At 45.8% G+C, this 12,560-nt stretch overlaps 1 protein-coding gene across 2 annotated transcripts in view; it reads right to left on the reverse strand.

Moving 5' to 3' along the window:
* Nucleotides 1-1,527: 1,527 nt before the first annotated feature.
* The window catches only part of DCAF12 (DDB1 and CUL4 associated factor 12), a 35,251-nt gene continuing 24,218 nt past the window's right edge, over nucleotides 1,528-12,560 (reverse strand). For both annotated transcript variants that reach the window (XM_008530983.2, XM_008530982.2), the window contains 5 exons: nucleotides 8,980-9,173; nucleotides 7,961-8,026; nucleotides 6,640-6,802; nucleotides 4,129-4,307; nucleotides 1,528-3,613 (listed from right to left, as the gene is read on the reverse strand). In XM_008530983.2, coding sequence (XP_008529205.1) covers nucleotides 3,455-3,613; nucleotides 4,129-4,307; nucleotides 6,640-6,802; nucleotides 7,961-8,026; nucleotides 8,980-9,173 — 761 coding nt within the window. In that variant the 3' untranslated portion in view covers nucleotides 1,528-3,454. The remainder of the gene's footprint in view (nucleotides 3,614-4,128; nucleotides 4,308-6,639; nucleotides 6,803-7,960; nucleotides 8,027-8,979; nucleotides 9,174-12,560) is intronic.

Here is a 12,560-nt window from a genome sequence, read left to right on the forward strand (position 1 = left end):
GGGTCATAGTTTCTTACAAGAGTGACCCCCAATGCTAAACCAAGGGTCATGCTATTTCTGAATTGCTATTTTTGGGTACCCGCTCTAGGAACTGTGGGTGGAGCTGGACCAGAGAGGCCTGGACTGGGAGTCTTCAGCTTTATAAGGACCAGTGAGGGTCAGAGCAATACTAATCAGCTCACGGAGGGCAGGGGCAGGGAACCTGGAGCATAAATGAGGTTCCAAAGCCTTCTACGAAAAGGATGACAGGAGGAGCCAGTAGACCACCTGGAATGAGGCACGCGGCCTGAGAGAAAACAAGGAAGTTCTTTCATGGCCTGGGAGTAGGGACTGCTGGCAGGAAAGGGAGGGACCCCACAAAGTCCACACAGCCCTTCTGTGATACATATTTTACTGGAAAGTCTGGCTGGAAAATGGGAGCAGAACCAATATTCCATGGAGGCCAGAGGCTGAGGCCAGGCGCACGCCACATCCTCTGTCACCTTTCTCTGAGTATGTTCCACGAACACAAGTCTCATAGTTACCAAAAACCTGAGGCTGTGCAGTAAAGAAGTATTTGTTTTACTCTGCACGTCCCAAAAATAATTTAACCATGGAACATTTTGCAAACACCAATCACCGTTCCATGGATTGGGGATTCTAAAAACCCCATTTTGGGAAAGGCTAATTCCAGTCCCTTTCCAAATGTAGCTCTTCTCCTCTAGGAAGTCCTCTCAGTCGCTTCAACTCATCCTCTCCCCCTTCCTGTCTTGCAGCCTTTGATGGTACCTACCTGGTGCCCGTCTGAGTCATGTTCTAAACCAGGCAGCCTCTAAGGCAGGTGCAAAGGGCAGCTGTATCCTACTTGCTCTGGAAAGGAACAAGTGCCACGTGACAGAGGAATACCCCTTGCCTGGCCTGGCTCTGTGGTCCAGCCCTGATGGGCCTTCCAGAGGTGCCTGAGGAGGGTGCTACGATTCAGCCGTCTGCCTTTCTGTCGGACACGAACAGGCTCCGGGAAGAGCGCCACTCACTATGGTGGCTGTGGCCTCCTCTTACAAAGGGCAACTAGGATCTAGGGCTCCAACTTCAAAAAGATGGTATCCTGTTCCCTGAGCACTGTGCAGCCCCTTCCGTGGTCATTCTCAGGGCACCCTCCACTGAAGCAGACAGGGCCTCTCACCACCCCTGGCTGATGTAAAAGGAGCCGGTCACCTTGCTCAAATCCATAAAGTCATTCAGAGCAAGGACTGGCAACCCCTCCTCATCTTTGGCCTGGGTTGTTTCTCAAGCACCACACTTACTCCGTCTGGGCACGGCCACCCTCAACTGGATCCCAGAGCAACTGATCTTGGGCCAGAGCTGGGGAGCAGGAACAAGCAGGTCCTAGTGTTCGTGTGTGGGCCTTTGACCTTGAGGGAACTCTTGTGTTCCCCTTCTGCTCCCATCAATCCTGGTCCCCCAAGCTGACCTTCCAACCAGTCATGTACATGTGAAAGCAGCCTTTCCCTGCTGCCTCTTGGCTATACACACTCACTCAAACCACTGTGCACTGGAATAGTGTTTATTTTTTTACTTGGCAAAAAGTCAAGTGCTACATTTTTGAAAACAAAATCTCAAAAAACAATAAAATCTATTACCCATCACAGAAGAGGGTCTGGCAATAGTACAAAACATCCTACTTAAGATCTTTTTTTTTTTAAATATACAAGTCGGTTTAAAATGGTAGAAGTTCTGTGAGAACTAAGAAATCTACAGCTTGTAGTTTACAGTAGAAAAAAATTAAGACGATTAAAAGATCTACAGCATCCAGCATTTTGCTTAATTCCTGTTTATAGCACCTATTTCTCTAGGTTAGAAGATGAGAATTCTAGAATCTGTGGTGTACGCCTTGCACCACCAAGATAGGTAGACTCGCCGTCTCCCCTTCCCGCCAGCCCCCATCACAAGGAGAAGACACGCTTTTTTTCCAATCTCTCCACTTACACCCAGAGCACAGGAGGATGACTGGGAAAGCAAATTTCCTTTCCCCAGGATGGGCTGTTGACAGAAGCAGAGTACGTGCTTAGAATGGAGGAGGAATTTCGGGCTGGGAACAGCTGTTATCTGCAACATGATGCATAAAAAGCAAGGGATAACAGGACATCAGTCGGTCAGTTGCCTGCAAGTTTAAAAACCTCAGACTAAACAGACAGTTCAAGGGAGGAACAAATTACTAATCACATGGATGCTTTTACATGCACAATGTTGCTGGCTGTAGGCCACCCCATCACCATTCCAGGGCTGAGCCAACGGAGTGGGAGAGGTGGCTTCAACCCCTGCCCCACCGCATTGAGAGAATGAACATGGCAGAAATGAAGCACTCACTACACACAGATAAACCCCCTGCTCACCACCCCCTCCTGGACTGAACTCAATCCAGAATGCAAACGCAGAACCCATTGGGGAGAAGAAAGGCAAACACAGCCAAGGGGTCTGAGTAAGTGAATCTCAGAAGATTTGAGGCCTCCAGCTCCAGGCCCCTGAGACAGCAGATCTGGTCTTGTTTGCGGGGAGGGAGAGAGAGGGTGGGATAAGGATTCTCTTTATCAAGCCCTTCCGAGCCTTCTGCAGCCTCCGGAGCTGCGTGTGGCTGGAGACCCTGATGTTTCAGGGGAGTGGCCACTGGCTAAGCAGACGGAAGCTGAAATGGAAGTGGCACACAGGCACAAATGTTCTCGCCTAGGGGCCACACAGACGGGAGCCAGGGAGGGGCCAAGCCACTGAGGGGTCCTGGTGTGAGAGCCCCAGGAAGGTGCAGTCTAACTCAAAGTGTAATCCTGGTGGTGGTTTGTTTTCCTTTCTGTTTTTACTTCCTATAATCAGTGCTGTTAAATTTTGAAAAACAAGATAAAGACCAGTCCCAAAGCTGGACTCTGTGAATAAAGTTGTTTCTTTTATAAATATTTTAATTACAAGTAATCCTCACTCCAGGTAATTTCAGTGACACACAGTACTTACAGGCACACAAGTTCATGCACACACACGCACGTGCACACACACACACAGCCCCCAAACTTTCACAGAAAGTCTGAGGGCAACCACATAATTATAAAGGGGCCCTACCTCTGAAGAATGAAGTAAGGGGGAGAGCAACTATGTCAGCCTAAAGAAGCCAGAGAGGGAAGAGTGCGTGTCACTTGAAGAAAAAACACAAACAGGGATTAACAACAATGTTTGGTTGAGAAGCCAGAAAGAAAAAAGACAGTAAAGTAAAATTCTGATTACCAAAAGGGAAAAAACCAACCAAACAAAAAACACTTCAGATTTCTGCAAAGAGCTTCTTCCTGTCAAGAGCCCGAACCAAAGGCAAATTCCGGTGTTCCCACTAAAATATGAGGGCCTCACTCAATTGGAAAAAATCAAAAGAAGTAACAAGGAAACTGAGGATGGAAGTTAGTGTAAATCTCTGCATTTGGGAGAGAGTTAGTTGTCATTAACTCCAGAGCCCAGCATAGTTCCCATGGAGCCCTGAAGGGAGGGGGCCTCCTGCCACAAAGAGCTTCGTTCCCGACGAGTCGTAGCAGTGGGTGTAAACAGCATTGGGGAAGAAATCAATGTCCGAAAAGTAATTCCTCCAGGTTTCATCATGATTCTACGAGAAAAGAAAGAGACTCTGTTAGCACCTCCAGCCAGGGAGCGGGAAGGGAGAAGGGGCAGGAATGCTTTCTGGCCTCCTGAAGAGGAGGTCCCACATCTACAACCTGACGTCAGGAGAACGGCGCTCATGGGAGTCAGCGCCTCACATTTCCAACTGAACACGAGGGAGGGGCCGAGCAGGCCGAGGAGCTGCTGCACAAACCCAAGGTCTCAGGGCAGCTGGAGCCAAACTCGAATAACTCACTGCCAGCCCGGAGGGCCCTGCTCCTTCCCGCTCTCCTACACTCGGAGGGGATCCTGGGCCAGCCAGTGTGTCTTATTGGGCCTGTCTTCACAGGGGCATGCAGACACAAAAGCAAGATCAAGGGACTGTGCCTCTGCTCCAAGGAGTGCCTCTCACCAGGGAAAATGTATGTGTGCAGGTGGTGTGTCAGTGGGGGTGGAGTAGGCAGAGTGAAGACAATTTTCCTGTCGCTGTGCAGTAACCACGTCAGGCAGGGGCTTACTTACCAGCCAGCCTTTGCCAGTGGTTAGTTTCAGATTCTCCCCTGCCAGTTTGGGCTTGGACCCATAACAAGCAGCGAGCCTCTCTTCCAGGAACCTCTGAGCTCGGATGTCATAGAACAGCAGGGAGCCCTGCCCTGTGCCCACAGTGATGATGTGCTCATAGAAACTCACTGACCGGATCCCTGAGAGAGAGAAGAGGGCAATGAGCAAGGAGAGTACGTACTTAACAGACTGAATTTCTCCAACACTGAGTCCACATGGCACCCCCAAATACCAGCCAATGCCTTTCCCAAGGCAGGTGTAGCTCATGCAAAAGCCAGAGAACCATGATGCCCCACCGCCACCCATCCACTAACAGGAACCTTCCGGGTGCCCTCAGAGAAATGCCTGACGCCTGATGATGCTCAAGATGCTTTTGGCCTAAGATCAGAAGCGCGCCCTGAACCTCTCCAACTCCCCCCTGGACTCACTCAAGTCACCTTTCATAACTCTAAGCTCTTCTCCATTATATGTTTCCAACCTGTACTGAAACTGAGGGTTATCTCTATATTTACAAACCATTACATTAATAAGGACTTCCTTGTATTTGACCTAAAACCACTACCACGGGACACTGCAAGAGGTCTTTGGCTGGTATTAAGTGTGTTATGAGGCTGGCAGACAGCCCAGAACTGAAGCACCCAAAGGAGTACTGTGTCTCACTCACAGCGTGAGTTTAGGACAAGTCACCTAGTCACTCAGGGTCATAGGGAAAACACATCTGCTACACCTGTGGATACATGTGATGCATCTGTGCATGGGATACAAAAACGTCTCTTGGCACATAAGAGGGGCTCGATAATATTTATAGAATCAGTATTTCCTCATTAGGTGTGAAAGCTACTCCTGTAACAGTAACCAAAATCTCTTAAAACTTTCCATTGCAGACAGCATCCCAGCCAAGCCTATTTCTTCTCCCCTTACTGCTCACATTATACATATTATTCTCTCTGTTCTGAAATGGGAGTCTCTTAACTAAAATGAAAAGAAATCCAAAACAAAAGCCACTTTTGCAATATCTGCATGAAAATAAACACTACTTGAAAAAATGAGGCTAAACTGTGATCCATATTGTGCCTTTTAGGGCTCTCAGGATAACACAGCCATATTTTTGCATGAGAACGGGGACAAAATGAGATGAAGAAGAAAATGCACTGTGTTAGGTTGGATGATCCCAATTCTGGTCCTTGTCCGTTCCCCCACTGACCTGTGTGATGCTGGGCAAGTTATTTAACTGCTGTGGGTCTCAGTCTCCTCATCTATAAAACGGGGTTAACACTTTTTTCCTACCTGCTTCTCAGAGAGTTCAGGGCAGTAAGATGAAATAAGATGTCAGATAAAGGGACTCTGAAATCTTAAAGTACAGTACAAACATAAGTCTCTCTTTTTATTCCTCAATAAAAAATGAGGTCGCTCTCATAGAGAATATTCTATAAACAATGGGAGACTGAAGACTAATTCACCCAGTGGTCAGAACTAAACAAAATATTTCCTTCAGGGGCTGGCCCAGTGGCGCAGCAGTTAAGTTCGCGTTCCTCTGCGGCGGCCCGGGGTTCGCTGGTTCGAATCCTGGGTGCAGACATGGCACCGCTTGGCACGCCATGCTGTGGTAGGCGTCCCACATATAAAAAAGTAGAGGAAGATGGGTAGAGATGTTAGCTCAGGGCCAGCCTTCCTCAGCAAAAAGAGGAGGATTGGCAGCAGATGTTAGCTCAGGGCTGATCTTCCTCAAAAAAAAAAAATCTCCTTCACCTTTACTGAGGTATAACTGACATACAATATACTACACATATGTAAAGTGTATAATTTAGGGGCCAGCCTGGTGGTGTAGTGGTTAAGTTCACACACTCTGCTTCAGTGGCCTGGGCTTCACGGGTTTGGACCCTGGGTGCAGACCTACTCCACTCATCAGCCATACTATGGAGACATCCCATGTACAAAGTAGAGGAAGACTGGCACAGATGGTAGCTCAGGGCTAATCTTCCTCATAAAAAATAAAATTGAAAAAGTATAAACATAAAGTATACGATTTATATAAATAAGTTTTAACATATATATATATATCTGTAACACAATCAAAATAACAAACATATTCATCACCCCAAAACTTTCCTCATGCTTCTTTGTAAACTCCTCCTCACCCCGTCATGCCAACCCTTAGCAAAAAATGAATTTTATACTCCAGGCAGGGCCCCAGCAAAAAATTACCACAGGAGAGAAAGTAGGGCTCTGTGAAAGAACATGGAAACCACCAATATCCTGACTGCTGGTTTCCACCAAGGGCTTCTGTGGCCACGTATCTGTCTGTGGTGTTTGAAGCTCTGCTGGCATTGAAGCTCCCCTCTTGTGTCACCAAACACTTCTATCAGCTTCCATAAATATCGGGATACTTATTTGGAAACCAACATAGAAACTGAAGGTCAAAACCCAAGGGCAAGGCAGATGTAAGCCTGAGGGGCACCCTGGGACTCTTACCACTGCCTCGCTCCCTGGAGCAAACAGACTTGACGTTGTACGACGGCTGCCGTGGATCCAAGAAGGAGACGTGAGCTTGGGAGCCCACTGCATATACTGACCATTCACTACCATAGGCCAGACACACATTCTCACGGCAATAGGGCAATTTGGTGGAGAGGAGCTGAAAACAGAGAGGAGAGAGGCACCCGGGGCGTTAGCAGAGAGCACGCAGCAGGGCATTGTTCTTAGATGCCCACCTCTGCGGGCTTCCCTCAGACACAGCCACACAGTCAGAGACAGAAAGACAAGCCCCAGTTAAGGAAATAACGCCCTGCTCCACCCTCAGGTGCGTAAGAGAAAGAGAGGGTGACCATAATAAACAAGGAGATCAAGGTAGTGAAGAAGACTGGTTAGGGAAAAAGGTCAAGCTGGAATTAAATAATCGCAAGCAGAGCAAAGGACCAAGACCTACAGGACGTTTCCAGGGATAAATCCAGGGCACTAAAGCCAAGGTCCCACTCTGTTCTCTCTGCCAGGAAGCGCCACCACCTTCCTCACTGCTCTTCAGATAAAGGGACGGATCTCCGGCTACCCTCAGCCTAAGTCTCTAATTGTATGAGAGTTGTACACTACAGAAAGCACACGCTTGGGACTGGCTCAAACCCAGACAACCCCAGTCAGCCTTAGCCCTGGATCCTTGTCACTCAGCCAATCCTCAGTGGGTGCCCACTGCATGCAAGGAACCAAACAAAGCCAGTGGAGCTCAAAGGCTGCCGTGACTTGAAGGAATGAATAACTTCCGGGGCTCTGCTTCCTCTTGAGAAAGAGTCTATCACAAAAGTAAGAAGCAGCAAAGGCCTCTGGGACAAGAAGAGGGCAAATGATCCACAGGCAGGTTTAACTTTACGCAAAACGTGCTTGTAAACTAAATCCATTTTCTCATTACCTTACACAATTATTTCAGAGATGGTTTGTCCTAATTTAATTGATCTGCAGTTGCAGTGGTTCCTAGCATTTAGGTTCTCCTGCTCTCACAACATGCAGGTAGTCAATAATCCACACACAAAGGCTTCAAAGTGCTGTGGACTGGAGGACTGCTGGTCAAAGGAGCCGCCAAGCAAGCCCTCGCAACACCAAAGAGTCGCCCCTCTGATCTCTTTAAGAGACTTTCTTCAAGAGAGGCAGGCCAGACTCAGAAGTTCAGGCACTGAGCAATCACGTGCCCAGACTCTTGGCGAACTGGTGCCTTACTCAAGAATGAAAAGCCTTAGAGAGAATTAAAGTATTTTAAGCATAAGGTGAGTTTTTAGGTAAAACCACTGACACATGTTCATCACACCTTAGACAGTGTATTTTCAGCTTTCCAGAGATGAAAGTAGCCATCCAGAGATACTGCTCCCAATTCCTAAAAAAGCAATGAAAAACAGGTTATATTCCAATCTGTAGCAACTAACAGACAACAGTGAGCAGCGGAGGACCCTGAAGGTCGGGATCCTCACACTCTTCACTCCTATCCCATGATGACTGCAGCAGGGTGCCAGGCATTATCAGCCTATCATCTCACCCTATGGAATGCGGCTGGACAGTATATTAAATCAAGCCTGCTTCTTGAGACAACCCATAATGTACAAACCCATAGATCAGAGTCCTTACTTGCAACCATTCCCATGACATCCTGTCGGATAGTTGGAGCACAGCACACACATGGACAGTTTCAAAAGTCTCGGCATCAGAGCTTTTATAAGTGGAGGGTCTAAGCTAGGAGAGCTAAGTCTATCGCTAAGCCATAAATATGATAGGAGATAGGAAGCTAAAGGAACTACCCTTCAAATTGGGGTCTCATTCAGATTTTGGAGGAAGGCTTTCTGCTCTTTTGGCTCTGTGTCTCCAGCCCAACACTCTACTTTATACCCCAGTTTCAGGAGATCTGACGCAATGATTAGGTAGGACCTGCTGGCAGTGTTGAGAAGAGGCAATGAAGAATTAAAAGAAACTGAATATCAAAGAGAAAAAAGTGATTGCTTTCAGAGGCAAATATGAAAATCACACCCAGAACAGAGCACCTGCAAAGGCATGTGCAAATGAGACAGAGTCTAACCAGAGTGGCCCTGGGGGACTCGGAGGCTGACCCACAAATGTGGATCATCCAGAGAAATACTGCAGAGCTCAGCCCAAGGGGTGGGTTTCCTAACCTCACTTATAATTTCTCACCAGCACCCCTCAGCCTTCAGGAGGTGCTCTGGGCACAGAACCAAGCTAAGCAGCAAGCACTGACTTGGGGAGGGCGAAAGGAAGTGCATAAGCCAAGAAGCTGAAGCGAGAGGAACAGGCTTCTGGGATACATTGGCAAGCTCATACCTTGTTTTTGTTGTTAAAGGCCAGAGCCCGAACCTTGCAGTTGTCAGGATTTGTGTCCTCCTTGGGGATGTCCTTTAAGGCCTTGTGAGTGATGTGAGTGTAGACAGGGACCCGTGACACATTGTGCCTTGCATCACTTTTGGTCAACACATCATCTGTCACCTCCCAGAGTCCCATAGAACCATCACGTGAGCCTGCAAGACAGGGAGACCACAGATGTCAGACATACCCAACTCTCCACGTGACAGTCCCACAGAAGCCAAGATGGGCTTTCTTAGTCTAGCTGTTTATACATCACCCTCATATGTGCTGAAATCTGGTCAGGTGGCTCACCTCAAAACAGAGAGCAGTACGCATTTCAACAGCTACACCAAGGGGATGATTCAAATAAGGTCTAGGAGTTAAAATATAACCTTTAGGGCCAGCCCTAGCAGCCCAGTGGTTAAGTTTGGCATGCTCTGCTTTGGCAGCCGGGGTTCAGTTCCCAGGCACAGATCTACACGGCTCTATTAGCGGCCATGCTGTGCTGGCGGCCCACATACTAAAAAACAGAGGAAGATTGGCATGTATGTTAGCTAAGGGCAAATCTTCCTCAGCAGAAAAAAAAAAATTATATATATATATAACATACATATATATATATATATAACCTTCAAGCATAACATGGTTGGTGGGATTTTTCAAAAGTGAGTTTTATACAGTTTGATAAAGCTCAGTAACTTTCCAAACCAAACGCATGGGTCACTTGGGCATGCAGGCGTAGGTAACTTGTACTGGGCAGGAGGGTTGGGAAGCTCCACTCTAGATCAGTGCTGCTTAACCTTTTCTGAGATCTGTACTCCCGTGAGAGACTTATGAAGGTTAAAGACCCCTTTCTCTAGAAAATACACAAAAATACCACATTGCACATTCAATTTCAGGGAGGTTCATGGGCCTCTCGAAGGCTTTCCACGGACCCAGAGGAACCACAATCCCCATATTAAGAATGACTGTTCTACATAAAATGAATGCTTAAGAAGAGAAAGAGTTTTCCTTAGCAAACAATAATGAAGTACTCAAAAAACTAAGAACACTTCTCTGTGAACTGAGCCCTGAATACATTACTAGTGGCAACCTAAAAATGGGACCATCTTTCTAGAGTACAACTGAGAAATCTGTGGCAAACCCCAGAAAGTTTGTGTCCCCACCTAGGAATAATCCACTATCACAGACCTACATACAAAGATGTTTATTCAGAACAATCTATACGTCCAGCAATAGGACTGCCAGAAAACAGAATATCAAGAACCACTAAAAAATCCTGTTTTAAAATTCCTTTTCCAATTACTAAGACTAAAAATAACAAACGTTGGAGAGGGTGTGGAGAGAAGGGAACACTCATACACTACTGGTGGGAATGCAAACTGGTGCAGCCACTATGCAAAACAGTACGGAGATTCCTCAAAAAACTAAAAATAGAACTACCATAAGACCCAGCTATCCCACTACTGGGTATCTACCCAAACAATTTGAAATCAACAATCCAAAGCAACATATGCACCCCTATGTTCAGCACAGCCCTATTCACAATAGCCAAGACGTGGAAGCACCCCAAGCGCCCATTGACCAATGACTGGATAAAGAAGATGTGGTATATATATACAATGGAATACTACCCAGCTAGAAAAAAAGACAAAATCATCCCGTTTGCAACAACATGGATGGACCTAGAGGGAATTATGCTAAGCAAAATAAGCCAGTCTGAGAAAGACAAACACCAGATGATTTCATTCATATGTGCAATATAAACAAGCACATGGACAAAGAAAACAGTTCAGTGGTTACCAGGGGAAGGGGTGTGGGGGTGGGCACAGGGGGTGAAGGGGAGCACTTACGTGGTGACAGTCAAGAAATAATGTACAAGTGAAATCTCACATTGATGTAAACTATTATGAACTCAATAAAAAAAATTTTTTTTTTAAAAATTCCTTTTCCAGTGAAGTTATTGCCAACTCTCCTTTGAGACGAGAACGTGCCCTTCCCACACTGCAAATCTCCTGAATGCTTCAGAGTAAAAATTGGCTAACATGGGAGAAATATCATCCAATTTATTTGCATCATAAGGCTTGTGTGCAGGGGTTCAAAGCAGAGAGTCCATCATGTGTGAAGTCTATAAAAGGCCAGAGACAGAAGGGTACATCTGCAGAACTACACGTGGTTTATTATGCAAACTGAAAAATAAAACCACACAGGTTTTTCTTCAAGCATACTGAAATGCTGAAAGAATTTTACAACAAATTGTATACTTATGCCTATATTCTACCATCAACATTTTATTATACTTGCGATATCACATATCTATATGTCCATCCCTCTATATGAATCCTATTTTGACCAACTAAAAAACATGCACTGAAAAAAAAACTAGCAAGATATATTTCAAAATGTTAATAGTGCTTATCTCTGGGAAGGGATATTATGGGTAATTCTTGTTTCCTTTTTTGTTTATCCGTATTTAAAAAATTTCTTCAAAAGTATTACTTTTACAATAAGGAAAAATATTTAAAAAACTAATTTGGCAGCAACAGGAAGATTAAATTGGAGGAGATAAGACTGGAAGCAGAGAGAAAATATGGAAAGATATTGGGGTAACTCAAGAGATAGATGACAAGCACTCAAGTAGAAAAGACAGAAAAGAAATTGAGGATATAAGAGAGATTTTGGAAAATAGTGTAACATGGCTAGGTAATCTAAGGAGATGGAAGAGCTAAGACAAGTCTTAGTCCTCGGGCTGTGCACCTGGGTGGAAGGAGGGAGCATTCACCAACATACATCAATGGGGGCGGGTGGCATGTGCACAGTGAGTCTTGGAAGGGAGATGATGAGTTTGACTATACTGATTTTGAGGTGGAATGTTCATGGGTTGACGCTCATCATTAAATCTGCACATTAACACTGGTTAAGAAGCATTAAGCATTTTCAATATGGCAGCCACTACATATTATCTCATTTAATCTTCCCAATGACTTCTGAAGTGCATATAATCATTATCCACGTTATTGATGAGGAAACCCAAGTCTCAAAAAGCTTAAATAACTTGCCCAAGATCACGGTGCTAATAAGGTGTAGAACCAGGATTCAAATTCAGGTCTCTATTACCAGACCCAATGTTCTTAAAAGCTGCTACAGGGCCAGTCGCAGTGGCCTAGCGGTTAAGTTTGGCACATGCTGCTTCAGTGGCCCAGGTTTGGTTCCCGGGTGCAACCTACACCACTCATGCGTCAGTGGCCATGCTGTGGCAGCGGCTCACATACAAAAAAAAAAAGGAACATTAGCAACAGATGTTAGCTCAGGGTGAATTTTCCTCAGCAATAAAGGAAGATGATTGGCAACAGCTGTTAGCTCAGGGAAACTCTTCCTCAGCAAAAACAAAAAACAAAAAAAACACAAACAAACAAAAACCACCCACAAAAAACCCCAAAACCTGCTATAATGTTCAGAAGATGTTCAAGACTTGGGAGTTGTCAGCCTGAAAACATAGGACACTAGCGAGGTATTTGAAAGAAGAGATGGGAGGCTCCCAAAACAAAGCCAAGGCCTAG

The sequence above is a fragment of the Equus przewalskii genome, chromosome 22 (assembly GCF_037783145.1).
Source record: "Equus przewalskii isolate Varuska chromosome 22, EquPr2, whole genome shotgun sequence".
In the NCBI taxonomy this organism is placed as follows: domain Eukaryota; kingdom Metazoa; phylum Chordata; class Mammalia; order Perissodactyla; family Equidae; genus Equus; species Equus przewalskii.